We start from the raw sequence: 27,244 nt of genomic DNA, 5'->3' as shown, positions 1-27,244 counted from the left end.
TACGATTAACAAAAGCAGGATAACAATCTTGTTGGTTACTTGACTGCATCTTTTCTATGGAAAGTAAGACCAAACACTACTATATACGATTAACAAAAGCAGGATAACAATCTTGTTGGTTACTTGACTGCATCTTTTCTATGGAAAGTAATTCTACAAGCCACCACCAACAAAATAGGAGTGATCAAATATCAATTGTATAAAAGTCTTTATTGCCAACTCTCAATATACATGTATAGTTACTTATTAAAGACCAACTGTTGTTTCCAGAAAGGATCCCAAAAGTAAACCTGGCAAATTGTAAATTGTAGAGAATGTACAGCTCCCCTTAGATCTGGTTCCTGTTTTTATAAACTAAATAAGTTTCAACTCCAGGCAGGCAAAATCCCCCAAAAATATAATCACGGAGGATCTGCAGTGGAACATATACAAGGTGAACGGCAAGAGTAATGCAGTCTTCATAACTAGGAACTAAATTTATAACTGTGCAGTATCTTACTTATCAGCAGGTGTTGCACCCGCTGAATTTTGATTATCTTTCTTGTCCTTGTCAACCGTTGAAGATGCACTCCCACTTCGGGATGTAGCCAGTTCTTTGACTTCCTTCGAAGTCGCAGAGGGAGGCATCCCTTCTTCTATAGGAAGGGTTCGCTTTGAGCCGTCCAAAGCAACACCCAACACTATATTTTCTTCCGATACAGGTCTTGATGCAGGTATATCTACCGCTGTTAACCTCTCTGCTTGCTTTGAGTTTGAGATGGATGAATTAGCTTTGCGCTTGGATGTTTCTGGAACAGCAGCCGAGGGATTCTCCACTACAATGTTCTGCGGAGCACTTTTCAGTTCTCCATTTTTAGGTTGCTTCTTGGTTGAGTTGTTTTCTGTAACATTTTTGGAAACAGGGGCATTTGAATTGGAGCTTGAAATTTCTCCAATTTTAGAAACTGCCTTGGCTGTAGATTTTGACAAGACTTTATCGCCAACTTTATCACCCTGCTTGGTGTCATATACAGGCATTCCTTCGAATTTTTGGTCCTTTTTGCTGTCAGGATCAGGCACAACTCCAGCACTAGAATTTGCTTTTACTTTGGAGTCAGAGGATGATTTTTCTTTGGTTTTAGCATCAGATGGTCCACCCTTTACATCTATTTGATTGTCAGATGTCCGTGCAACAGCTTTGTTGTCTTGCTCTCCATTAGTGCGTGCTGAGCGAGTTTGAGATTTTGTTTTACCTTCCCCATTGACTTTGTTTGAGGGCTCAATTAAAAGTAAAGGACGGTTTGTAGGTGCTCTACCACGAGTGAAGACTGAATCAGCAAATGGCATGCTATCCAAATCAGCATCACCATACATCTTCTGAACTGTACGAATAGGAGTAGCAAGCCGGGCCCGGTGATGGCTAATAACCCTTAAGAGATCTAAGAGTATAGTTTCCTGTTTTTAAAATCAAAATAGTTGACGCCTATGAAACACACTCCAATTTTATGAAAACGCATTTATTAATTCAAGAATAGATAAAAAGCTCATGGCCGCAGATGAAAACATAAACATAAATTGATCTAACACTTGTAATTTTAGAAACAGAAAGTCAATGTTAGTGCAAGCAAGAATGCCTAAAGCGATCAATAATAATGAGAAAAGTATGAATTTAAGTAAAGAAGTATAGTTTAGTCTTCAGTGTCAACATGAACTTGTAATATTTCATTGTTTATTTCTTTTATTCAATGATTTTAATTGAACTGGTGGCTAATCTATTGTAACCATACAGGCCCAAAAAAAAATTGAAAGTTTCCAGATTTTGGACTAAAAAGTGCTTACAGAAAAAAAAAGATTAAACAGGAAACTTTGAGAAAAAATAAAATTACCTTGACACATAGGTACTCTTCAAAACGTGATGTCTTGACAAAGCAGGATATCAGGATCTGTAGTAGAATAATAAAAGCATGAAATGGAAATAATATCACAAATTCAAGAAATTAAAGAGATGCTCAAATTGAATCATCTTCCAAAAGTATAAATACAACAAAAATGGCTGATTCAACAAATTTGACATTTAGCCAATAGTAATTATAAATCCTTTTACTTGCTTTCCTCCTCGAGACTTTGGTTTGTTTTTGGCAACAGATGAGTGTGATTTGCATCATTCTAACTCATATCCGGATGCAAGAACCGTGTAAGGGGTACAGAGAATGTATGGAAAGAGATACTAATTAAGTAGATTCTTACTGCAGTCGTACAGATGATACCCAAGGGAGCCACCCCGGCCCCAATCAATCCACCCTGGCCCCACTAAAACCTTACCAAGGCTCCAAACAGACTCCATACAGGCTAAAGAGCCATCTTTTGGCCCCACTCTGGTCCACCTTGTGGTCCATTCTTGAGTCTCTTGACCCACAAACCTTCCCATTCTATTGATAATATTGGTTTCTATTTTAGTTTCTATTTAGTGGTTTCTACCGGAGTACTACACATACATACATACATACATATATGGTAGCAGCCATGGTTGTAGAAATCGAAAATTGGAACTTATCGGTTGAATTAAGTATTTATCAGGGATTTATTGGAAAATTTTTAGATAAACAGAGGATATTTAGTCAAATAGGAGTGTAATGGGGTTTTTAGAACACTACTAGCACTCCATAGCATATCCTCTTATGTGGAGTTCTGTAGTACATCACTATAGATATATACATAATACATATAACTTTATATTGTTCAAGAAATATAATTGCAAATTTTAATAAGTAAATCAAAAACGAATTGTACAATTTTTTATTTCAAACACCATTGAAAATATGCAATATTCCAACATGATTATACAACTGAATAATAATTATCTAAAATATTCTACTGTAGAACAAGTTTTAAAAATCAACTTTTTTTCGTTCAAATTTTAAATGTTAAATTATTTGTAACACATATATGTCATAATATTATAGATTGGAATCACATTTTATATGTATTTTATAATAGAATTTCTAATAAAATTAATGATTTATAATGGTGTACTACAAAACTTCATATAAGAAGGACCTCCATGAAATGTTTGCATATATATATATATACTATAATTTTGCCCGCTATGCATGGGCGTTAATTTTCAAAAAAATTCATATTCCATTTATAATAATAATTTTTACAAATTATCTCGCCACGTTTTTCTTCATCTTTTATTTAAATAATTTCTATCTTATTTTATTTTGTTTATAATATATCAAACCAGTGATATATTATATAAAATTTAAAAAATAAATTTATAAATTATAATATAATGGTGCCCGCTTTGCATGGGCAGTAAAAAATCATAAATTTTCTTATTAAATTAAATATAAAATTTGAAAATAAGATTCTATTTTATTATAAACATATTAAATATCCACTTCGATGTTCACCTTTTTTTCATATTTTTCTTTATAAGGTGTCCTCTAATTTTATATTTTCAAAATTTTCTGAAAATAATAAATTTTTATAGTATAAAAACAGATATCACATTATGGTAACTCAAGATATTCACTTGTTGTACTTTTCATAATATTTAGGTCCAGATTCCAAACAAACAATACCTCCGGTTCATCTATAAATATACGAGAGGATGTAAACTCAAAAAAAAAAAAAAGCTGCAACATTAAAACTCAAATATCTGCAACAAAGAAACATATATGTGCCGGAGTCATTTACCTGCCTCAATGGTCAAATACATATATATTACTATATATTAAAAAAGAGGGACAGGGGAAGTGGGGAGAGAGAGAGTCGGACAGAAATGAAGAAACAGAAAGAGAGATATAGAGACAGCCGGGGGAGAGAGAGATAGACAGACTAAGGGAGGAAGAGAGAGAGATTCAAGAAGGGGGAGAAAGAAAGGGACTTACATGGAGCAAACGGCGGTGTGAGGCTAGAGAGAAAAGAGATGATATCTGAATGAGTTTGAATTCAAATTCAAAATATAACATGATAAAAAGCAATCACGTGATGTGAATTTGAATTTTGATATTGAAATCAGGCAGAAATTCAGAGTTTAGGGATGATACTTGGTGACAAAACAAAGCTGCAGTTTTGTTTGTTTCTTGAAATAGTGAGGAAGAGATGGAAGGCGTAAAAATTGGACTTGACCATGCTCGGATTGCTACTGTATCTATACTATTTTAGTGAAATAAAGGAAATGCGGGTACGCGAATATCGAGAAAATTGCATGTGGCATGGTGGGAATCAACAAATCATGCAGCAAGTTGGAATGGCATTTCATGTAATTAAACATCAAGTCTTGGGGTAAGGGGTGTAAAAAAGGCAACAGGATTTATAATCTAAAGGATACACACACACACAGAGACACACACACACATATGAATATGCATGTATACACATATATGTATGTCTACATATATATACAAATTTATATTCAATTTTAATTATTATACATGCACTATATATAATAGGGAAAAAACCCTACCCTTCTTTTCCTTTTCTCTCTAGCCGCCTCCCTCTTTTCTCATTCCGACGGGGCTTCCACCGGTTACCGGTCCGACGGGGCTTCCACCGGTTACCGGTGGAAAGCCCCAGATCCTTTCGTTTAATTGCTTGTTCTTTGGTTGTTCTTGCTTGTTTCATTGATTTATTTCATAAATCTCCCTCTTTGGGTAAGTTTTCTTAGATATATATCATCGAAACTTTCGATTACTCGCTTCCAGAGGGTTTTTTGGATTTGTGAGTGTATCGATTATCTCCTGGTATAGGTTTGTGGTACAGATCTAATTGTTTTAGTTTGCATTTAGATTTTCTCTCGTGTGCTATAATTATAGTTTGATCTCTCTCCCTAGTGAGAGTGTGATTTTTCTCTCCTTTTGTGAGAGTTGGTTTGGATTTGTCGATAAAAGCCTTCCGGGAATTGCATGTATGGTTGATAGCTCAAACGGATTTTTTGGAAAAGATGGTGAACACAGAGCAAGGATTTATAAATATACCATCATCAATTTCAACATCGTTTATTTATCTCATCTTGTGTATGAAGACAAGAGTGTTAATTTATTCTATGTTTGTTTGACTCGATCATTCTTGTATATGCCGTATGGCTGTTATTTATTAAATTATCTTCTCTCCTTCAAAAAATAATACTCCCTCCGTCCCACCAAGATGTTTACGTTCATTGTTTGCACGCATTTTGAGGCTCTTATAAAGTATAGTTCAATAATTTTTTTAATTTTTTCTATTTTTGAATAAAAGTTTAAACGTCAAACTTTTTTTTAGGATTTTTAGAAAAAATAAAATATATAATGTAAGTATACTTTATAGGATCCTTAAAGTGCGTGCCAAAAAGTAACGTAAAGAACCTGGTGGGACGGAGGGAGTAATTATTATATATACACTCTATTTTTATTATGTATATATTATATATGTACCTCTATATCATTTTTTATTGGCCATTTGTTTATGTTATGATATATATTAATTTAATGTTATGTGATGTTTTTTCTTAATTCTCGTTGTGCTATTTTTTTTAAACAAAAAATCTAGTGATAATATATTAATATATTAACTCATCTTAATACTTATTTAACTTAAAAGTCTCATTATTATTTAATTTGAAATCCACATTTATTTTTCTTTACTTTATAAAATTATTTAACTTATTTTATTTATTATATAAATAGATAAATTTTTCTTATATGAAAATAATTAATTGTAAAATTCTAGTTATATACTTATATATCAAAAACTAACCAAACAAAGTTCTTGATTTAAACACGAACTAAATGTATTTTCTTCTTATTTAAAAAATATATAACATTCTTTCCACAACAATAAAGTTGTTTCTCTTTGAAGAATCTTTCATGCTAAAGATAAACCATCATGTCTGGGAAAAACATTTAGTTAAAAATGCTCCTGTTAGTTAGGCACGAAAATAGACATATATTCATAGTTAATCAGTCGATAGATGAAAAGTAGATTTTAGACAAACCATAAGTGCTTGATTTTCAGGATTAACATTCTCTAAAAACACTCTTCTGTGCAACTTCTGTTGTTCTACTTGAGGATTCTTCGCCAACACTTTCCGCATATCAGCTACAATATTCTGCATGATTAAGAGGGTTTGATATAGCAGGAACAAAGATAAATAGTGCAGACATGAGTTCAGAGGTTACTAACATTAATCTTGTTGACGTCCAAGTGGCTGATGGCAAGATGAGTTTTGATACGCCAATGAGATTTTTGTGTGATATTTCTAACAACATTTACCGTGAACTTGTGATTCGGGATGTGAATAGCTTCACGGTCGTCTCCTCGTACTATAGTTGGTGACCACCACCCCACATGCTGCATGACACAATTTGGTCCATGTTACAAAACACTCGAGCAAGGAAACTTCAAATATAAGCATAACACCTGTTTGCTGAATGTGCAGTCTATTGATAACTTAATTGTGGCATAATCTAATTATTTATATTCATATATCTTGGTCAAATAAAGTATTTTTACAAATTATCAGAAGAGAACAATCTCTGCAGTCTCCTTTTGTGTGTGTGTGTGTGTGTGTATTCCATATGCAATCCCTTTTTCAATGTTTGATTTTTAAATCAGCTTACCTTTTGGCTATACATTATTATATATGATTGTATTAGAGCTGGGTTTGGGGAGTGGTCTCTAGTTCTAATCCTCTAACCCCTAGTTTAAACATATTTCCGTGTTGTTGGTGCTTTATATTGTTTGTTTGCCCACTCTTATGATTTCGGAGAGTGTTGAATCAAAGATGATCCAACTAGGGTTCCTCGGTTAACTACTTAATTATGGCGATCTTATGCTTCTGGTTACACCTTCATATTTTGTAAATATTTTGGAGCTTAGTAAATAACTTCTTAGCTCAAAGGACATTACATAAATTTCTTATCCAGAAAAAACATAAGTTTTTAATTTTTATAACTACGAGTCTACGATACTCATTTATCTTTTTATTCCTTTCCAAATTGATTTAAATACTTAGCATAGTAATATATTTTGACTAAATCAAATTGATCTTTGTAACTTTTGCGACCATGTATTTTGTGGAAAAAAAATGTTATACTTAAGAACTAAAGCAGAAGATCCTCATTTTTTTTTTGTCAAGAGATTCCTCATTTCCTTGATTATACTTGATTTAATATTTTATTAATATCATTGGAATATTAGAGCCAAAGAATCTCGATATCCAAAAGTTCCCTGTATACTTATATATATAGGTTTATATATTAGTTAGCAAATATATCTATACTTTTTATTAATAAGCGAAATCCTATTTCAGTGGAACACAAGAGGTACCAAAGTACCAATATTTAGCTATCATAATTTATTTATTTATCTTTTATATTAATACACCTATTCTACTACTTTAAGAAGTCCATAATTATACAACTACTAGAATTTGATGTATCGCATATCTACTAAAGTTCCTTTAAGAACACTTACAATTTTTCGGACTCCAAGAATTTATATTATTAATTAATTATTAGAACTAAAGAACTGGTTATCAAAATCTATTAGCTTTTATATATTAATATATCAATGAAATATAAAATATCAACTATAGTACAACACGGGATATTTGCTAGTATAACAAATACAAGGAAACCCCATTTAGGTAGTGGATCCAACTGTCTTTCATTTGTACTAGGGTTTTCATGCGCAACTTTCTCTATACCATTGAAAAAAAAACACATGCATAAGAAATTCAGTGATGAGAATTAGTATAAGTCATACCATAACTACCATATAACAAGAATTACTCTACATACCTCAACAGTACCAGAAACTTCATAGCCTTCAATCTTTGTTTTAATCCACTCACTCACAATAAAAGGGCGGGTTGCTTGAATCATTACACTCGAAAGGAAATTTGTAAAAATCTGAAATAATGAATAATAGTTGTATTATGCCAAAAGAAGAAAAGGAGGATGCACAGTGGAAGATGAAGGGGATAATACTAAAAATAACATACACAAATTGAAAATAAAAAATAAAAAATTGAACTCCTGAAAACGGAAGGAATAGATTTAAAAAGCCACCTCACGACCCGCAAGTGTCAGGAGGACTGTTCCAAGACCTCCGGCAGTGAGCCATTTCTGGGTAGAAAAACCTAGCAACTCCATGAACAATGATACAGCAGCCACCCAAACTGCAGTATAAACAGCTTTGCCAGCAAATTGAAATCCCACCTGCAATGATGCAAGTAATGTTTATCTTTGCAGTACATTAAGCAGGATTTAAATTTTGTGAAGTTTGTAGATTATGCATTTAAGCGAGATAGTATAGTTATTGAATGATGACTTCAGTTTGCGAGAGCTATTGACCTGCATTATTACTAGAGCTATCGATCATATTGTTTAATGCTGTGGAAACAGAACTTCTTCCCTCTAGAATCTAGATCCTTTGAAATTTGTTGTTAGGCAACTAGATGAATGAGAATAAGGCTTATACAATATAAGCTATAAAGAAAAGTACTAAATTTTACGAGTATAGAATAGTTCATGAATACGTTTATTTCCATCACAAATGGCCAGTCGGCTTGTTTAATTACTTCCTTATGAATCCCTACACCCAACTTATTATTAAATTGAGGCATTCTAGGTGTTCACTTCTTTTGAGCTTCAATTTGGTATCGTTTCCATGCTGATACAGTGATTAGGATTAGCTCACATGCTCTATCATAAATTCTTTCTTCTTAATCCGGTATATCGGGAAAATAAATGTAATATTCGTAATTTTTATATTTAATTGTTATGTATATATATATGTATTGTATAAATTTTTGAAAAAAGCATTTGTTGTGCAATATTTTATTAGTATTTTATGATGCAAATATTTCATTGTGCAAACTTTTACTAATATTTTAAATTGCAAGATTTTATTTTATTATGAAATATATTATTAGTATTTTATTGTGTAGGATTTAAAAGTATGTTGTTAATAAGATCTTATTAATGTTTGGTTTATAAGGTTTTATAAATATTATGTGGTTTTAATTTTAAAAAGAGTAAGCATCCGTGTCCTATTTTTAATACGTAAGGTTTATCCTTATTATGATTAGTACTGTTAATTAAGATATCTTTTACGTAACAGATAGGTTATAGCTTATATATACCGTAGCCTTGTGAAGGTTTTAACCACAAAAGGTACGCTTCTTTTAACCCTACTGTTATTCTCTAATGTCGTTGTGTTTTTTTTTATATTTCTATACTGATGAAGCTGTGATATAAAAAATAGGTTATGTACAGTATGTTTTGAAACCCTCTTGTCATTCTCTCTGATTGTGCAGTGATACTGATATGTAAAAAATAGGTTATGTACAGTACGGTTTTATTCTCTCTGTTATTCTGATTGTGTACTGATATTGTTATGTAAATGAAGATTATTCTCTATTTGTTTATATTCTTAATGTATACTGTATCTCATACCGTTATATATATGAAGGTTACTTATATTTTTGAAAATAGATGTTTTGTAACAGGAAAAAGGTTTTCTTCAAATCTATATTTTATTATATTTAATTTATTATATTTTTTCTATGACTTTACGAATTATATATGTGTGTATTTTATGCATCAGTAATATGTGTGGATGTGTAAAAATGTGTTACCAGTGATATTTGTATTTGGCAAAGGTTTTTAATATTTATTTACCATGTATTAATTATTATATATTTTGATTTGGAAACAATTAAATTATTTAACTACTTTTATTCATTTAATTGATTTTGTGTACATTAAAATATTTTTATATAAGATGTTTTCTGGAAACAAAAGAAAAGAGATTTTTATTAGTTCTTAATTTATTTAAAAGTAATAGTTTACTCATGTTCCTTGGATATCAGGTTTGGTCACTTGGGCAGTGTCAGATTGTATAAATATCAGTATCAGTGTTGGCCAGTTGGGCAGGGTTAAAATATATGCTAGTGTGTACTGTTAGAAATCATAGGGTTAAAAAGATTGTAATTTTATTGTCTAGTAAACTGATAATCCTTTATTTTTATGATTAAAAATTTGTGTAGGGTTCAGTGCTGCGAGTTATAAGTGATTGTTTTGCTAAGGTAAGATTACTTTTCGCACTTTCAGAATTGTTTAAAATGCTTTATACTGCTTTGTTGTGAAAGTTTGAGATTGATAAAATATTTTAGATATAAGGAATTCCCAACTAGCTATGAATTATGAACCTGTTAGTAATTGCGTATAGTTCCGGAACTAGATTATGATACCTTACTAGGGCGTGCTTGGCATCATTTATGATACCTTAGTAAGGGGCGCATTATTGACACCTATGAACTTATGATACCGTGCCCCCGGGTATTAGTGGCCTAGAGAACTGTGGAATTTACTTTATGAAATAATGGTTTATGATTCTTGGTTATGAAATTGTGAACTATAGCAGGTTTTAAAAGTTTTTGGTCTGTTGGTCGAATTTGTTTTCTTACTGGGCTGTGTAGCTCACGACTTACAAATTTCAGGTTAATGTTATTGGCACGGCTTTGGAGTTGGATTTGATTGGAGTGGGCTAGAGTCTAATAATAATGATTATATTTTATTTTCAGTCATTTTAGGAGCTGCGTCTCCATGAACGATATTAGTTTTATGTTCAATTTTGGAATTGGGATTTTTGAGGGATTGATGACTTTCTTTATATTATTTATGGAATTAAATTTGGATTTTTATTATTTGATAGAATGATAATAGTCCGAAAAATCGGGCTGTTACAATAGAAGCAACACCTGAAAGCCACTGGTGACCTGAATTATTCTTTTATTCTTAATAATAGAGCATATTACTAAAAATAACATAAGAAAAGAGCAAAAAATTTGATTCATAAAACATACATTTCTTGAATCAGCGGGCTCGCTTGTCTCCATAAAGTACTTCTGTGTTTGTTGAATGACACTGCAGTACATAATTTAAACAATAAAATTAAACACATATACCCAAGTGGAAGTAGTATATAGCTCGAAATTCAGCAGAATTGTACGCAAATACTCAATTGGAAGAATAAAAATCTGGAATTACGGGAAAAACATTGAAATATGACAATGATTCAATGCAAATTTTAGAAAGACAGTGGGAAAAAAATTGAAAAACAAAAAGAAATTTTTATTACGGAACAGCGTATTAGTATTTTGGTCTATCATATTAGAGTTGACTGATGACTTCATCCAGAAATTATAATATGGCCAAGGAACGGACAGTGCTCTCACCTTGAAATACAATATGCAAAAGCTAGCACAGTTGACAGGGACCTCACAAAATTCAGAAGACGTTGCTTAACAAGTTCACTAGCCTCTGATGGTAAGACTACAGGATCCAATGCTCTATTAGAAATAAAGTTCCGTAAGTGCATAATAATTATTTGAGACATACATATAATCACAAAAAACAACTATATATTTTTCGTATTCAGAGTCTAAGTCGGTCAATACCTGCAGATGAGTGTTGCTCCAGTCCAAAGCAGAATAGGCTGGAGATAAGACGTCACTACATAATTGGTACCACTCTTGTTCCAACTTTTATCACTTTTCTACATTATAATGAAGTGTAAGATATAATGACCCAAAGGGATGTCTGAGATTAAATAAATAATTACGAATAATATTCTGCCAAAAAAAAAAAGGAAACAGAACAGAGCACATACATGAAGGAATATGTTTCTGCTAAGACGCATTACTGGCCCCAGGCCCCATACAGCAAAAAGTAAGATTGTAATTGCCGGGACCAACTTAAAGACAACATGTTTACCTTGCAAAGCACCGCAAGACCTGCATAACATTATATTAGTTTGAATATAAGATCGTAAACTGGACAACAATGAAAGGGGGACAGAAAGTAATTCTATATCCTGCAAATTTAGTAAGATCCCAAACTGAGTCAGGAATGCAACCATTTTACTATTTGTCTGCCTACCCCTATCCAAACAATAATAATGACAAGTATCAACTAGTGTAAAAGCATATAAAGGTTAATAAAAAAATGCACATCAAGGGCACATTGTTGTACAACATCTATAAAAAAATGCACATCAAGGGCACATTGTTGTACAACATCTATGAAGGGGAATAGGAGTAAGTATAGTAACCTGCAAAAGTAGAAGCACCCTAAATCCTAATTCACGAAAAATGGATTACCTCGTCAATTCTGCAGCTGTGTTCTTTAAACTAGAGATGTGGAGAGAATGACCTAAATTTAACAAGGAATGACACGTGAAGTGATTGCGCTTATATGGAGCAGCATGTACTCGTTTGTGCAGTCTATCTGAAAGACAAATACTCAAAGAATCCTGTCGCTGAAATTGTAAACAAAAAAACTAAGGTCAACTATGAATATAATTAACATATGCCCACGCTCCTTGCAAGCTTACGCTTGACTAAAATATGATTTAAGCAGGAAGTGTAACAGCTAAAAAAATGACAGGCTTGGCTTAATCAAACAAGAAACTCAAAAATTAGGGACGGAGATCTATGACTTACAATTGTTAAAATCTCATGACATTTCAACAACAAAACGTAACACTTGAATTACTTAGTAATATTAAGAATCACTAAATCAGGAATGAAGTGCAACAAGTTATGATTGCTAAAAGTTAATGAGAGTTCAACAACAAAACATTCTGTTTTTCCGCATATAACTTATGAGCTTGGCCAAAAGAAACAAATTATATAGCGACATAATTAATAAAAAAGGAATCATGTGACAAAAGAAATATGAAAAAACTGATAGCTGATTAATAAAAAGCCACACACACAACAATAGATCTTCTCTAGTTTTACAACCCTGGCATGGACCAGACTGATTAAGTAGTAGTGACTACTAGCAGGCTTTTTGATAAAACCTCCCAAATAAGAGGAAGAACGAGGGTGATTATGAGACTGATGAAATTATGAAATTTAACACAACATGGGAACTCCTCACAAGTAAATTACTATCAGTCATGTGAATGGAAGTTTTAATAATGAACTAGAAATTCGAAAAATTCAACAGATATGATAGATCTGACACGCAGGCATACAGGATTGAATGACCTGAGACAGAATGTATATATCAAACTTAAAAATATCGAAGGAAATGTTATATAGACACGTCACACACAAAATATGTAACATAAACTTTCAGCTATTAACTGTTTTCAAAAAAAAAAAAAAAAAAAACTTTCAGCTATTAACAGAATAGGACCTGCAGGCATTAAATCAGGTTTCTTAATATTGTCACTGTTGTACAAGCATTAAGAGAAGGCAGATAAGAGTATAAGACATTGTAACACCAACAGACACTTGATGGAACGACAAGATGCATACCAAGGAAATTGATGATACAGCACCTAATAATTTTACTCTGCCACTTGCCGCCCAACTCTGCTACTAAGAGAACATCCTTGTGTTAGATAAAGCTAATTAAAAACTGCTAGACTGGTCTTACACAAATAATTAGGCACCTGAAATTCTCTACTGGATGGATGGTTTCTATACATTCCCAGTTGTGGGGACAGTTGTAAAGTGCAACCAGTGCCCATGATCAAACAAACTAAGTTCCAATAAAATTCTCAAAAACGTATGCCGTGGTAATGTTAATAAAACTGAATAAGTAACTGATGCAAAAGCAAATTATTTATTTGTCTTGTGAACCGCTTTCAATGTAAAAGCAATGCACATATCTGACAACCTCTAACCCCTGCAACCTCCTGTAAAAAAGAACATAGAAATATTAGCAAGCCAAAACATTGAAAGTTATGTACTCCCTCCGTTTCAAATTAAATGTCCACTTTAGAAAAATCACATAGTTTAAGAAAAGTGGATGTTTACAAATTAATTGCATTAAATGATCAAAATATGTGGAGTGTGATTGATCTAGGAAATATAAATAAGAGATATGTGGAGTAGAATTGACTTTGGAAATATGATTTTGCATTGAAAGTTGAAGTGGACAAGCAATTTGAAACAAAAAAAGATTTTAAAAGTGGACATGTAAATTGAAACGGAGGGAGTATTAAAAATTGTCCTTAAAAGAAGTAGTATAAAATCATTTGAACAAGACTTGTAAATAAGTGTCAGTGATTTTCAAATAAAGACGATACGATGATTCTTAAATAATTTAGAGATCAAGCAACCAACAAGCAGGGTTGTAAATTTATCCAAACTATCCCTCAATCCGGTTCATATTCGGCTCAAAAATATAAAATACGTAGCAGTTTCATTTTACAAATGATACAAATTCGGCGCACTGAATATAATATGATCCCAGTTACGAGCACTCATTACCAACTCATATTAGGCCTCATTCAATATCTTTCAAAATGATCCTACAAGAATATGGCCCACGGTCCATATTTTTTTGGACCATTATAATTCTAACATATAGCTCATTGAACTTTCTGTTAACACTATTCATCTACTCAAATAATAAATCAGTTAGCAATATATCATTGTTCTAACATAATCAATACCTATCTATTCAGAATTTTGTTTTGTAATTAATATATTTATATAATATCACATCTATTTTTAGGTTACTTGGTTATTTAAGTATTCTATACACATATGATACTTAATGTGAATCATACTTGGCTCGTATCCGATAGATCTCAAACTATCCGGTTAGAACAAGGAAAAGTATGATACTAGGTCATATTTGGTTTGGGTCCGAATTTTAATACTCACATATAGCCAAATAACATGATACGATACACAAATTTGGAGTTCAGAAAAGATAAAATTAAAATGATCTGAAACTTGAGCACGTGGGTGCTATCTAGCTTTTTTACTCTACCAACATGTCAACTAATCGATTATAATCCACACTCTACGGTCCACACACATGACTTGTATTACATTTTCTGTTTAATGTTTGCGTCTTTATCTGATTTGTTGTGTATGATGATGTTTTTCTGTATGCTCAACTGTAGATTCTTTTAGCTCTTAAGTTAATTCCTGGTGTACTCATAATATTAATTTGTGGGTGGATTAAAAGAAAAACAAATTTTGACCTTTCTCATTCCTCTATTGTAGATGATTAAATCTATTCATCTCACGCTACGATTTCATTTTTGAGCTTGTCACTTCCCCTCTTGTCCCAAATTAAAGGCATTATGTAATCCATCTACCATGCCATATTATCAGTCAAGAACAACTACTATCCCAGACATAAGGTTTCAGTGTCCACTAAATCAAAAAGGGCAGTCTTCTGATCCATCTGGTACTTTAGTTTACCAAGCATCACATGAATATGGGAGAAGATGATTACTATAATGATGATATGAATACATATTACGAAGGTGCAAAGCATCAAGTCTTTTTTTTCAGATTAAAACTTAATAAATTTATACATAAATTCACAGTCCTATTAAAGTTTGTCACTATCTTTAGCCCAGTATTAGAAATCATGGTGGTTTGCATCCTCACAACACATTGGTGATTGGACTTGATATATAAGAGACCTTCCATAATTTCTCATCACATTTGTAATTCCGATTGTACGAGTGATCTGATGACAGTTAAAATTCAACTTCACACGAGCTCAAATAAAACATAAACACATAAATAAATAGAACAAACTTTCCCCCAAATTTCAACAAAATAATATTAAGAGCATATAAACATATATTGAATTTAATAAACTCAAACTTAATCTCAATTACAACTTTAAAACTAATCCCTTATCTCTAACCATTAATTTCATCAGATAAGTTACTAAAATTTAACATACAAATGTTTGATTGATACAAGTAGTTATATGATTATGAGGATATGAGGTCGCCGGAAAGTGGGGGATTACCTGGACGACACGGCGGAGACGCGGCGGAAGTTGCAATGGCCGAGACGATAGTGCCTATGATGATATTATTTTCTGGAGTATTGAGAACAATTGTTTTGGAATAGATTGCGTGTACGATGATGCATCATGTATCTAAAGGAAGCTCTGTTTTTTTTGTGTCTGTAACGTTCTGTAAAAATGCACGTGTCAGCAAATATTTATATTAAAAAACAAAATATTTAAAAAATTATATTTAAAAATTTCTACATTTGTTTTTTTGTTTTTTAACTTAGGAACCCGTCCTTCAGGACGCAATAGCCTGCAAACTACGTGAACTAAGGTAAACCGCACTTAAGCGACAGGTCCAGATCCAAGAGGTATAATCACAATTTCTGCTTCCTTCTGGAGTCGAACCCGTGGGAGTCGAACCCGTGACCAAGAGAGGATACGTTTGTTCTTTTTGTCGATAAAAAGTCCTGTATTATTTTTTACATAGTTGCTAAATACACTTCATATTTGCTTTGTGCAGTTCGCAGAGATTACAGTTGTGTCCTTCCTAAACTTCTGTGTAATACTATGATACAAAACAAAGTCAACCCTAATTTTTTGTGCACTTTGTAGGCGCACTAACTAATTACTCCATTTAATTATCTTTTTTCAACTATTAAGTGATACATGAATATTATTTAAATTATCAGGCTCTAATGGGTTAAAATCCCCGTAACTTAAAATATTACAAAGTTAACACTAATATTTGATATATTATTTTAGTCAAAATAAAAAGTGCTTGGATTTTTTTTTTTAATATAACTTTTAGTTGGCCTAAACTTTTTAATATGTATTAAGAATTTAGAAAGATAATTTAATTGTATAAATAATCTTTATTCGTATAATTTTTATTTTAACTTTATGTATAATCATATAATTTAAATACTTGACTTTATATATAATTTTATCAATGTCTTTATTTTTTTTATCGATGTGTTTAATTTTTTTACTTTGTTCATTCTCATTTAATCAAAACAACTTAAAATTTTGAAACTATATTATCACGGCCAATTTCCAATAATATAAAATATTAAAAAGTTAACACTAGTGTTTGATATAATATTTTAGTCAAAATAAAAAATACTTGATTTTTTTTATAAAATAATCATTAGCTGGGCTAAAACTTTTATTAAGTATTAAGAATTTAGAAAAATAATTTGTTATATATAATTTTTATTTGAATTTATGTTCACTTTGTTTCGATATGTATATATGTATGCACAGTTTATCATAATTGAATTATTAATTCATATCATACTTTTTAAATATTATAATCATTATTTTAGATCCCTTTGAACAAAAATTGCCGGGTTTTGGTTCAAATTTCATGAAGATTATGGATCCTCCTATAAAAGCTAGAGTCGGGGAATGGAAGTGGCTGAATGTTTTTATTTTTAATATTGAATATTGTCACGTATTTTAATATATTTTTAAAATACATTGTTAAATATAAATTTTAAATGCATTTTAATGTGTTAAATGTTTCTTCCCTTCTTTAATTTCCAATTCTTTTATTTAAATAAAAACTTTAATATATATATATATATGTATATATATAATAATCCATCCAAAAATAACGATTACAAAATATTGTGAAAGTATTTTTTAATAATTTTCTTGTGATTTTAATTATTTTTCTTGTGAATAAAATTTACTTCTTGCACAAAAATTTGAATGTATTTAAAATTTATAAAAATGAAGAATATAAAATTTGCCAAACTAATAATTACTGAAAAATGTGATAATCATATTTTATAATATATTTTTGAAAAGAACGTGTGTTTAAGAATTAAAATCTATATATTCTAAAATTTAAAATTAAAAAAATAAGAAACTGTTTGAAATGTGATGTTGTAGCGCAGTCTTTTAGGTCACATGTAAACACGCGGTAATCAACGCCTATTTATTAGGTCTCACACATTTAATAAGCTAAAGGTCATATATGTAATCTCTGCAAACTGCACAAAGCAAAAATGAACTGTATTTAGCAACACCCTTATTTTATATTACCTTGTTCACCTGTTCTTTTTATTGCAAAAAACTATTAACCCTCTTTTTGGTATTATTATTACTCTCCTAACTTTTTTTTATACATATTTAAAAAAATTGAGCACACAATTAAAAACACTGTTCTAAAATTCAGTCTAGACTGCGCCTATGCGCTAGGTAGAGGCGAAACGCCTCGAGTTGGAGTTAGGCAGAAAACTATGAGCGGTCAAAATCAGGATTAATCGGTCGGAAATTAGACGGTCAAAATCACGATTAATCGGTCAAAAACTAAAAAAAAGTTCAAATTAGCGGTAAAATTGAAAAAATAATGATTGTGTTGATAGAAAATGAAGCTAATATATGAAATGGGCTATTTGCCTATTATATTGATACAAAAATGAGGGTATTATTATTTTTACTTATATAAAATATATTTTCAATATTAAAATTAAATAATATTTAAATACATCCAATTAATCCTCGATTTACCGATTAGTCTCTCGAAGGCCGGCCGCCCTGGCCGCCTAGCGAGTTTTAGAATACTGGTTAAAAATATTATTTTTGATATTATATTAAAATACTCTCATATTTTATAAATATAAAAATCATTTAAAATTTTAATTGAATATAACTCATTTCATAAAATTGTTCAATTTTACTGTCGACAGTGAAGATCAAAAGTGATAGGTAGCATCTTTGACGGATTTCACATAAGAATTTTGATTGTGTTTATATTTTAAAAAGACAAACTGAGATGAACGCTGTGTTCTGAGATGAGATCCTTTTGTTCAATACTTTGGCCTTTGGGGACTATAGCTTCTGAGTTCTAAGAGGATCACCAATGCAAGAGCAGTTGGAAAATTACAAAAAACTAGCCTTTAACCCGTGCGAAGCACGGACGGGTATAAAATTCGTAATTTATTAATTATAATTTAAATTTTAACATCATTTTATTAGTATTTTAGTACTGATGGATTGGATTTTAACCAAATTATATATACCAACTGATTATATTTTTTAGACAACTACAAATTATACCAATGTCAGTTTATTATAATATAGTATATAAATAGTATATAAATTATATTTAAAAGAATAGAGGGGAGTTTTTATCTAATACTACATCTCAAGTGTTTGTAATTTAAACGGTATAAAACTCTTTAATATTGTAAGAGTAAGAGAAGTCTACAAGTGACAGAATTGTAGTTACAAAAGAGATGACCAAACCAAAATTTTGTACGACTACCAATTATACATATGTTGGCTTATTATAATATAGTATAGTATAGAAGTATAGATAGTATAGATAGTATAGATGTCTCAACTCGAAACAATGGGGTCAGAAAAACTTTAAAGTTCATAATATACACTCAACAATAATTTTAAATAAATTAGCAAACAAGTATAAGAATCTCAGCTACACTACACACATAAGTAGGCAGCTGAGAATCCTTTGCTCCTCTATTAGGATCACTTCCACACAAGCCCTGATCTGAATCCAACCCTACCTAAAAACAATGTAGAGAAAGAAAACTGAAGCAGAGGAAAACTTTATATTACACTCATAAAAGGTTTTCTATAATTATGGGGATGACATTTTTTTGCTGCTGTGGTGCAGGTATGAAAATATTGAATGTTTATGTTTCTTTTCCTTGGTCCCGAAAAGAAAAGACCGTAAGGGAACCTTAGAACGGCTGTGACTCCTGAATGATGATTTTCCTTCTGTAAGATTCAACTTGGCTAGAGTCCTCTCAATTTCAGTTCGGAGAGCAATTATATGGTCTATACCTGCCAATAATTCCTCATTTACCTTGTTGTTCTCTTGCTTCATGCTTAATGCCTCACCTTGAAACTTTGCAGCTTGATGTGTACTGAACGTGATTTCATCCGTCTCCACTCCTTCCCTCAAAGATACCGTTATTGCTTCTTGAATTTCAGATATAGATGAGATTCTGCGGTGCAGTTCATTCTTCAGCAAATTACTTTGTTCTAACCACACTGTAAGTTCAGTTTTTTTCTCGCTTAGGTGTTTGCATACTGCTCGCACATCTGCTGTAAGATCTGTTGAAATAGAACTGTGTGATTCCTCTTTTTTCTTCAGTCGTGATATTTCATCCTGTAAGTCTTGGACTTCAGTTTTGAATTTCTGGACCTGGTGGAATGCACCGCTAAACCTTAGCCAAAAATCCAGATTCTCATCAAGTATTGCATCAATCTTTTCCCTGAGCTTTTCCTCTACTGGTGAGATAGTTTTTGGCTGATTAATCAAAAACTTAATCTCTTCCTCCTCATCTTCTGTTGGAAGCGTGCCAATAGTGTCATTTTCTGCTGTGCCATCAGCTTCAGGTCCATCACCAGATTCGCCAGATTCTTCTTGTATAAGGTTTAGTTTCTGACGTAAAGACTGAATCTCTTGGTCCTTTTTTGCAACAGAACTTTTCATATCTCGTAACTGCAGCGTTGTTTCAAAAAGAATTTCATTTTTCTTCTCCTCTTCACTCAGCTTCTTCTTCACTTCCTTGTAGTTCCTGAGGATTGTTGTATATTCCGCCAGTAGAATCCTTTCTTTATCTTCCAATCCATTAAAGGGCAGCTGCTGCGAGTTTAGCTCATCTGCAAACTTCTCTAAATTCATTTGTTCAATGCTAGGAGGTCTCTCTGTAATTTCTAGCAAGGCAGTTCCCTTAGAGACATGACTTGTTTCAGATTTACCATAGGATTCTGCACCTTCTCCCTTTGAATTTTCAATTGCTAATGCACTGGGAATCCATTCCATATTATTTTCTTTTACTTCCGTTTCTGAACTGCTGGTAATGACCGCTACCCCTTCCCCTTTATCTACTTGTTTTGATTCATTGGAGTGTACTAATGATGCACTGAAATTCTGTTTGGTTCTATCTGCTTCTTCTTCTGTTCCAGAAGTTTTAGAGTCTAGTACACTGCCACCGGCTTCTTTGTCGTGTGGTGTGTCTACTTCTCCTTTTCCCGAGTTGCTAGAGGTAACTGATTGTGCATTGAAATTCTGTTTAATTTCATCAGATCCTGCAGTGTTGCGTATCAAATCACCACCTTCTTGTTCTTTGTTTTGCAGTACCAATGCTGATTTTGCTTCGATATGTAAACCCTCTTCTTCTCGTGGGGAATCCATTTCTTCCTCTGGTTGCACACTCTGAAGTTTCTCTGATAGTTGATCAAGACTGCTATGGACTTCATTAAAATGAGTATGGATGTCAGTATTCTGAATAATAATGTTCTTGTTTAAATTCTGAACACTGTATAGTTTTTGCTCCATCTCTTTCACCCTTTTTTCTGAATCTTGCCTTCCATCTAATAGAGTTGCCTTGTCGTCTTCCAAGCTTCGGATTTGTAAATGAAAGTCATCAGCTTCTGCTCTTAATCTGTCGATCAGTACAGTCTGTGACAAAACTGAACTTTCCAGGTTGATCACCATATTCACAAGATCGTCAATCTTATCTACTAGTTCTGACACTGTAAGAGACTCACTGGTGCCTACTCTAAACTGCTTTTTGATCTTTTCACGCAGTGCTTCTAATTTCTGTCTCTCAGGACCAACAACGTCTTGCTTTAAACTTTGTAACTCTTCTGGTCTGTGATCAGTACTCTCTTCTGCTCTTTCAACCTCGTCTGCCTGATGAGCGAAAAACTCTTGTTTGAGTGACTTCAATCTTAGACGAGCATCCTCAATTTTCTTGTTTTCAATTTCTGCTTCTTCAGCAGACCTCTCTTGCTTATCCTGCAACTGAGCCAATGTTTCCTGGCAGTATTTAATCGCTGCTTCTGCCATCAAAGTCCGAGCATCTTTGTCTTCAATCATAGTGCTAACACCAAACTCATCTTGTAACCTGATAACCTTATCTTGCTTCTCCAATATCTCATTCTCAAGTCTCCAATAGTTAGATATCCCATTTTCATATGAACTCTTCACATACTCCTTCATAGTCTGCGAAGCAAGAATATCTTTCTGAAGCTTGTCAATCTCCTCAAGCGCTTCGCTCTTGGTCAAACCAGATTTAGCAGGCTTAATCTTGGCAGTTGCTGCTTTAGATGACGCCTTTGCTTCAAGCTTCTTTGAGGCTTCATTTATCATACCTCTCATAGGTCGATTTGGAACCTTGGGGACTTTTGGCGGATTTGGAACCGGTGGCCCTTGTTGTAAATGACTAGACTTGGCATTCTTGGATGCAAAAAACTCATCTTCCTCATCCATCGCAAACTGGACTTGTTCTGGCAAGCATGTAGCAATTGTGGTATTGGCTTTCTGCAAATCTGTTGATAAGCTGTCATATCTTTCAGCCAAGGCGCGGAAAGCACGGAAAGCTTCTTCGACAAAGCTTATCAGCTCTGGTCTTTTTTTGTAGTACATTTCTGCCCTCTTGGCAAAAGTGTCTCCATCTTCTTGGATGAGCCTGAGTGCATAATCCACCTTCTCCTCCATGTCTACAATTCCAAAAAATTGACTTAAATCTCCAACCACATACCCTAGAGCAACTAAATAACATTGTCATATGATCACTCTCTCGAATCCCTCCAAAGTTGTGGACTTCTTTTATATTTCTCTTTTAATTCTACAGAATTGACTATAGATGCATCTAAAATCGTAGACAGATTTAATAGAAAGATCAGCAGGGCATACTTTTTTCAACAAGATTTAATCTCAAATTTTTTAAAAGTGATCAAGAAGATCAAAATAAATTATTCTAAACCAATCTACAGAGTTATGTTACCCAGACTCTTCATTTTGCCTCAAGTAACCGTGTCGGACACTCGATACTCAGAGATGATCACATGGTGTGTACACTCCAACACTTATTTTAGACAAAAACATGTAAAATTTTCAGAATATTGTCGTGTCCGACATTTGAATACGTATCCGGAAATTTGTAGCCGATTCCGAGTAATATAGAAAAGAAAGAAAAGGAGAACAGAAATGCAAACCTTGCATGCTTTGTTCAAGCCATTTAGACTGCTTAGTTCTGATATGGCCAGCCCACCACCATGAATAAGCATTGCTTGCTGCTCTTTGCAACATCTCTTGATCCTCTGTATTATATCTTCTAATTCTTCCTCTCTATCAATCAATAGTTGTGAATATTTATGTGCATGATCAGCTGAGGAGATCCAATCTGTTAAAGTAGGGTACAAAATATTAGAAACAAAGTGACTTTGTTAAGGCAGATGAAGTAGATACAGCAGAGCTGGGGTTTAAAGCTAATGGAAGAATGAGAAAATGAATGTGAAGGCCACTACATCGCCATCATAAAGTACATGGTTGGCTGTTTCATCTTCCTACCAAACTAATGCAAGGGACCCTTGTAATATATTATGCTCAATTACCAGACTTTATCACGTTACCTTATATATATAAATCAAAAGGAGAATAATTTGGGGTATTTTGAAAAATATGCTCATTTTTCTAATTTTTTATAAAAGTACTTAATATTCTTATATGAAGTTTATAAAAAATATCATTTTTTGAAAAAAAATTTATAAATTTGTGCAACCAAAATTAACATCCTACACAATCAAAAGTAGCTCCAGATTTTTTCTAAAAATTGTTTTGGGTTTTATTTAGTACAAATCGTATATACAAAGTTGCATCCGGTTAAAAAATAATATTTTATAAATATATTTTGAAAAATAGTAAAATTATTAAAAAAAATAAGAGACATAATATTTTTGATATATATTTGATAATTTTTCACTTTTTATTTTTTCTTAAAAATTTCTTAAAAGCTTTGTTTAAATATAATATATAAAATATTATTTACTCATTGAGTTGAGGATCTCATGGTCTTTATTTTTTTCCTTTTAAGGATTATTTACTCATTAATTTTATAACAAGAGTATATAAAATTTAAGTGCCCATATTTATGTTCTACCCATAAGAAAAGATTTCAATATCAATGTAGTTTTTGAAATCAACACTATCAATAGCAGTTATGATTGCATTAAGTGTGGCTAAATTTCACATGACGATTTTTAATATGTAATAAATAAATTATTGATTATTTTCAACATGGTAAAATTACAGGTAACGTGCAATTTGACTGCTTCTTTAAAAGGTCATTTCTCACCAGAACAGTAGTAGTATTGTGTCATGCTAAATTGACATTATATCAAACAAAAATATTTAAAAAATGAAAATGAAGAAATACGGTTTACATATAAATAATAAAATGCTAAAACTATCGGTGAATTGTGTAAGAGGATACTCCAGATAATAATTTTTTAGAAAAAAATGATATCTCCCTTCTTCATTTTTAAAGTTTAAATTTTGTAAGAACATGCATCACGTAAATAAGTATGGCCCAATATAAAAGTGAGCATTAGATTATATAACCGACATTTGATTATCTAGTTATCTTAAAAATGTGTAGGTTGTTCAATGGTTCATTTCGCATGTTATCACGTAACCACCTGCCTTTTGTGTTGAATGGTCACACTTTGCCTTTCATTACTTGATATTCAGCTGTTGAATTTTATCGTTTCCTTTGAATGTCATAGATTCAAATACCGACCAGAATATTTAATACAAATTTTTATTGTGTTTTAAATATTTTTTGCCAAACTAGTAGAACTTTGAATAAAACTAACCTGTATTATTAAGCATTGTATTTATTTTAATTAGAAATGCAGTTTTGAATTTTTTTTAAATAGTTATTCAAGCTAACATGGTCAGTTTTACTTTTAAAAATAGTGAGACTGTTCCTTCAAAAAAACAATAAGTTAGACTATAATCTTGAGCAATATAACAAGTAAGTAGAGCTGGCAATTCGCTCACACATCGTGTACCTTCGTGTCGTGTACTCAAAGATCACACACAAAACCGACTCATTTAATGTTCGTATATTTTCTTGTTGTGTACTTCCGTTTTCGTGTCCTGCTCATATCGTGTAAAATCGAATTTAAATATTAATATAAATGAATATATGAATTAATGTAAATATTAGATTTCTAGATTTTACAAAATTAGATGATATATATATATATATATATATATATATATATAAATCATTTATACTTTCAATATTATAAACTATGCATTTGTTTAAAAGAAAATATACATATATTTATTATAAATATATAATAAATACAAAACCCAAAGGTTAAACATAAAACCGACACGACATCTCAGTCGGGTAGTTCGTGTTCGTTTATTTTTCGTGTCGTGTGTTCCAAATACAAATACAAATACTAATTTTCCGTATCGTTTTTGTGTCATACCAAAAATTACAGGGTCCAACTCTAATGACAAGTACCCAAATCAAAGTAAACCTTGAGCAATATGGCAAGTACCCAAATCAACGTGTGATTGGTAAGATATGGCCCAAACTTGCCCGTAGCCCAATTCCTGTATCTTCTAAAGAGCCCAATCTTAATTGGTATCTTTCTCAAGAAAAACTCCTACACGCATCCAGTACGATGAAGATATATTAAATTAATATTCGTTGATATATTGATAAATAATTTATTTGTGTACGATCCAAATAATGGATTTTATGAAGAAAAAATATCAGGTGCCTAAATAAATTTCAAATTTTTTTCAAATTTCACGTGTCATTTATTTATATTTGGATATCAAGTCATTAATCCTCATCAAAATAATCATTTCAAATTAAAATATCACCTATTTAAAATACTTTTAAAAATATAATTTGAATACCTGAGCATTAGTTTAGCGAAACCGCTGAAACACCATACGCTTCCATCCCACCGGAAAGTTGTTAGAAACGTGGCAGGTGTGTGTTGTGAATGGTAAATATAATAACAACTCTAATTTATGATTATTTAAAAATAATATTAACGTAGGCGGAGGTGGTGAGTGCACGTGCGTGTCTTCCGGAATCGACGAGAATTTTGGGGTCAAAAGATACCGCGCACGTGACTTTGGTCAAAGGTCAAAAGCTAGTGATTGCATTTGCACGGGGCCGTAAAGATCTCTTCATCCTTCTTCTTTATTTAAAACATAGATAAATTGCTGATTTAATTATAAAAATGCATACAAAATTCGTGGCAGCAGTATAGGCTATGTAGTGGGGCCACCTACTAGGAAGATAAGAACAATAACTTGGTTTTTTTTTCCCCTTTTCATTTTTTGTTTGGTATTACAGCTACGAACCACAGCTTCTGCATCTCGTTTTGAAATTATTTACTCCTTTGATATTAAGTAACACACATATTTTCTGCATATTTTTTGGGATGAAATCGAGTTAAATAGGTGCACTTGTGAGTTGTGCCTATAGCTATATGATCACATTTTGATCAAGTTCATCATTTGCATTTGTTATTAATTAGAACCAGAATTTATATATTCTGTTGGCAAAAGTTCAATAGAATATTTTATACTCCCTCCGTCCCACCAGGTTCTTTACGTTACTTTTCGGCACGCATTTTGAGACTCCGATAAAATATAGTTCTATAATGTGTTTTTTCTGGAAAAAAATCGTGAAAAAAAGTTTGACGTTTAAACTTTTATTCAGAAAAAAAATTATTTAAAAAAACGTTAATGAACTATACTTTATAAGAGCCTCAAAATGCGTGCAAACAGTAAACGTAAGCTTCCTGCTGGGACGGAGGGAGTACAAAATTAATGAGAAGCTCGTATACCCGTAATATGTCTCTGGTATATAAAATATTATTAATGTTTCAAGCCAATTTATTTTAAAAATATGAAATAATTAAAATATTGTATATAACTTATTAATCGAGTTCAAATTTAACAAATCGGTAACCGAGTCGAGTCAAATAATTATAAAATTGATAGTTCATATTTTAAGGACAGTTGCTACTCCGGGGACTATAACTGTTGCTCGATATCATTTTATGTAACTGATGGTTCGAATATTGGGTCATAGATGATTTTATGTGAAAGATTAATTGCGATGCTATTATGTGATTTAGATTGCATTACTAGAGATTTGATGTAGTATTTTTTAGGCTAAACAATTAAAAATTTTTTTATGTTAGGTGATCTGAAAACAAACGAAACGAATATTTATTTAGCTCGTTTTTTTGTTTCGGAATCAAATTGTAATTGACATTTTAGAGATTTGTACGACTGAATTTTTGTATTTTAATTGATTCTTCGCTTTTGGTTGGGAAAAAACATTTCCTTATTATAATTATTAGTTAGTCACTTTTAAATTTCTAACCTAATTTCTAGAGAAATAAAACCTCGTACATATTACAATAGAGAAATTTTGAAGCAATTAGCAGAAAAGAAAATAATAAATTTTGTAGCGAGCTCGTATAGATTTTTCTTCATGTCACTAAAAGAAGAACGAGCGGCCACGTCTCATGGTGGGCCCGTTTGTTTTATTATACACCAGTCCGTACGCAATATACAAACAAACAATTTAAAGTTCGGTTTTTTTATTTTGTTCTTGGACACATATTAAGCATAATTTTTTTTATATTTTAACTTTTTTTAACGG

At 31.8% G+C, this 27,244-nt stretch overlaps 2 protein-coding genes across 4 annotated transcripts; both read right to left on the bottom strand.

The window, feature by feature from the left end:
* Positions 1 to 181: 181 nt before the first annotated feature.
* Positions 182 to 15,944, bottom strand: LOC108204570 (mechanosensitive ion channel protein 2, chloroplastic). Of its 3 annotated transcripts, none has more exons than XM_064085647.1 (14): positions 15,774 to 15,944; positions 13,438 to 13,683; positions 13,301 to 13,357; positions 12,134 to 12,291; positions 11,644 to 11,767; positions 11,432 to 11,529; positions 11,210 to 11,323; positions 10,838 to 10,898; positions 8,037 to 8,186; positions 7,767 to 7,877; positions 6,148 to 6,315; positions 5,960 to 6,073; positions 1,866 to 1,922; positions 182 to 1,434 (listed from the first exon to the last, which is right to left on the bottom strand). In XM_064085647.1, the coding sequence occupies exons 2-14, from the start codon at positions 13,513 to 13,515 to the stop codon at positions 496 to 498; spliced, it is 2,229 nt and encodes a 742-aa protein (XP_063941717.1). In that variant the 5' UTR covers positions 13,516 to 13,683; positions 15,774 to 15,944; the 3' UTR covers positions 182 to 495. The 3 variants fall into 3 exon arrangements, with proteins under 3 accessions (XP_063941717.1, XP_063941718.1, XP_017229566.1); XM_064085648.1 differs by having other exon boundaries at positions 13,301 to 13,363; positions 15,774 to 15,913; XM_017374077.2 differs by lacking the exon at positions 15,774 to 15,944 and having other exon boundaries at positions 13,301 to 13,360; positions 13,438 to 13,659.
* Positions 15,945 to 19,128: 3,184 nt separating this feature from the next.
* Positions 19,129 to 23,092, bottom strand: LOC108214204 (kinase-interacting protein 1). The gene is made up of 2 exons (XM_017386057.2): positions 22,746 to 23,092; positions 19,129 to 22,247 (listed from the first exon to the last, which is right to left on the bottom strand). Exons 1-2 carry the CDS (start codon positions 22,837 to 22,839, stop codon positions 19,372 to 19,374), a joined length of 2,970 nt encoding a protein of 989 aa, XP_017241546.1. The 5' UTR covers positions 22,840 to 23,092; the 3' UTR covers positions 19,129 to 19,371.
* Between the last annotated feature and the right edge of the window lie 4,152 nt (positions 23,093 to 27,244).

This window comes from Daucus carota, chromosome 1, assembly GCF_001625215.2.
Source record: "Daucus carota subsp. sativus chromosome 1, DH1 v3.0, whole genome shotgun sequence".
NCBI lineage: Eukaryota > Viridiplantae > Streptophyta > Magnoliopsida > Apiales > Apiaceae > Daucus > Daucus carota.
This window is presented reverse-complemented; position numbering and strand designations above follow the sequence as displayed.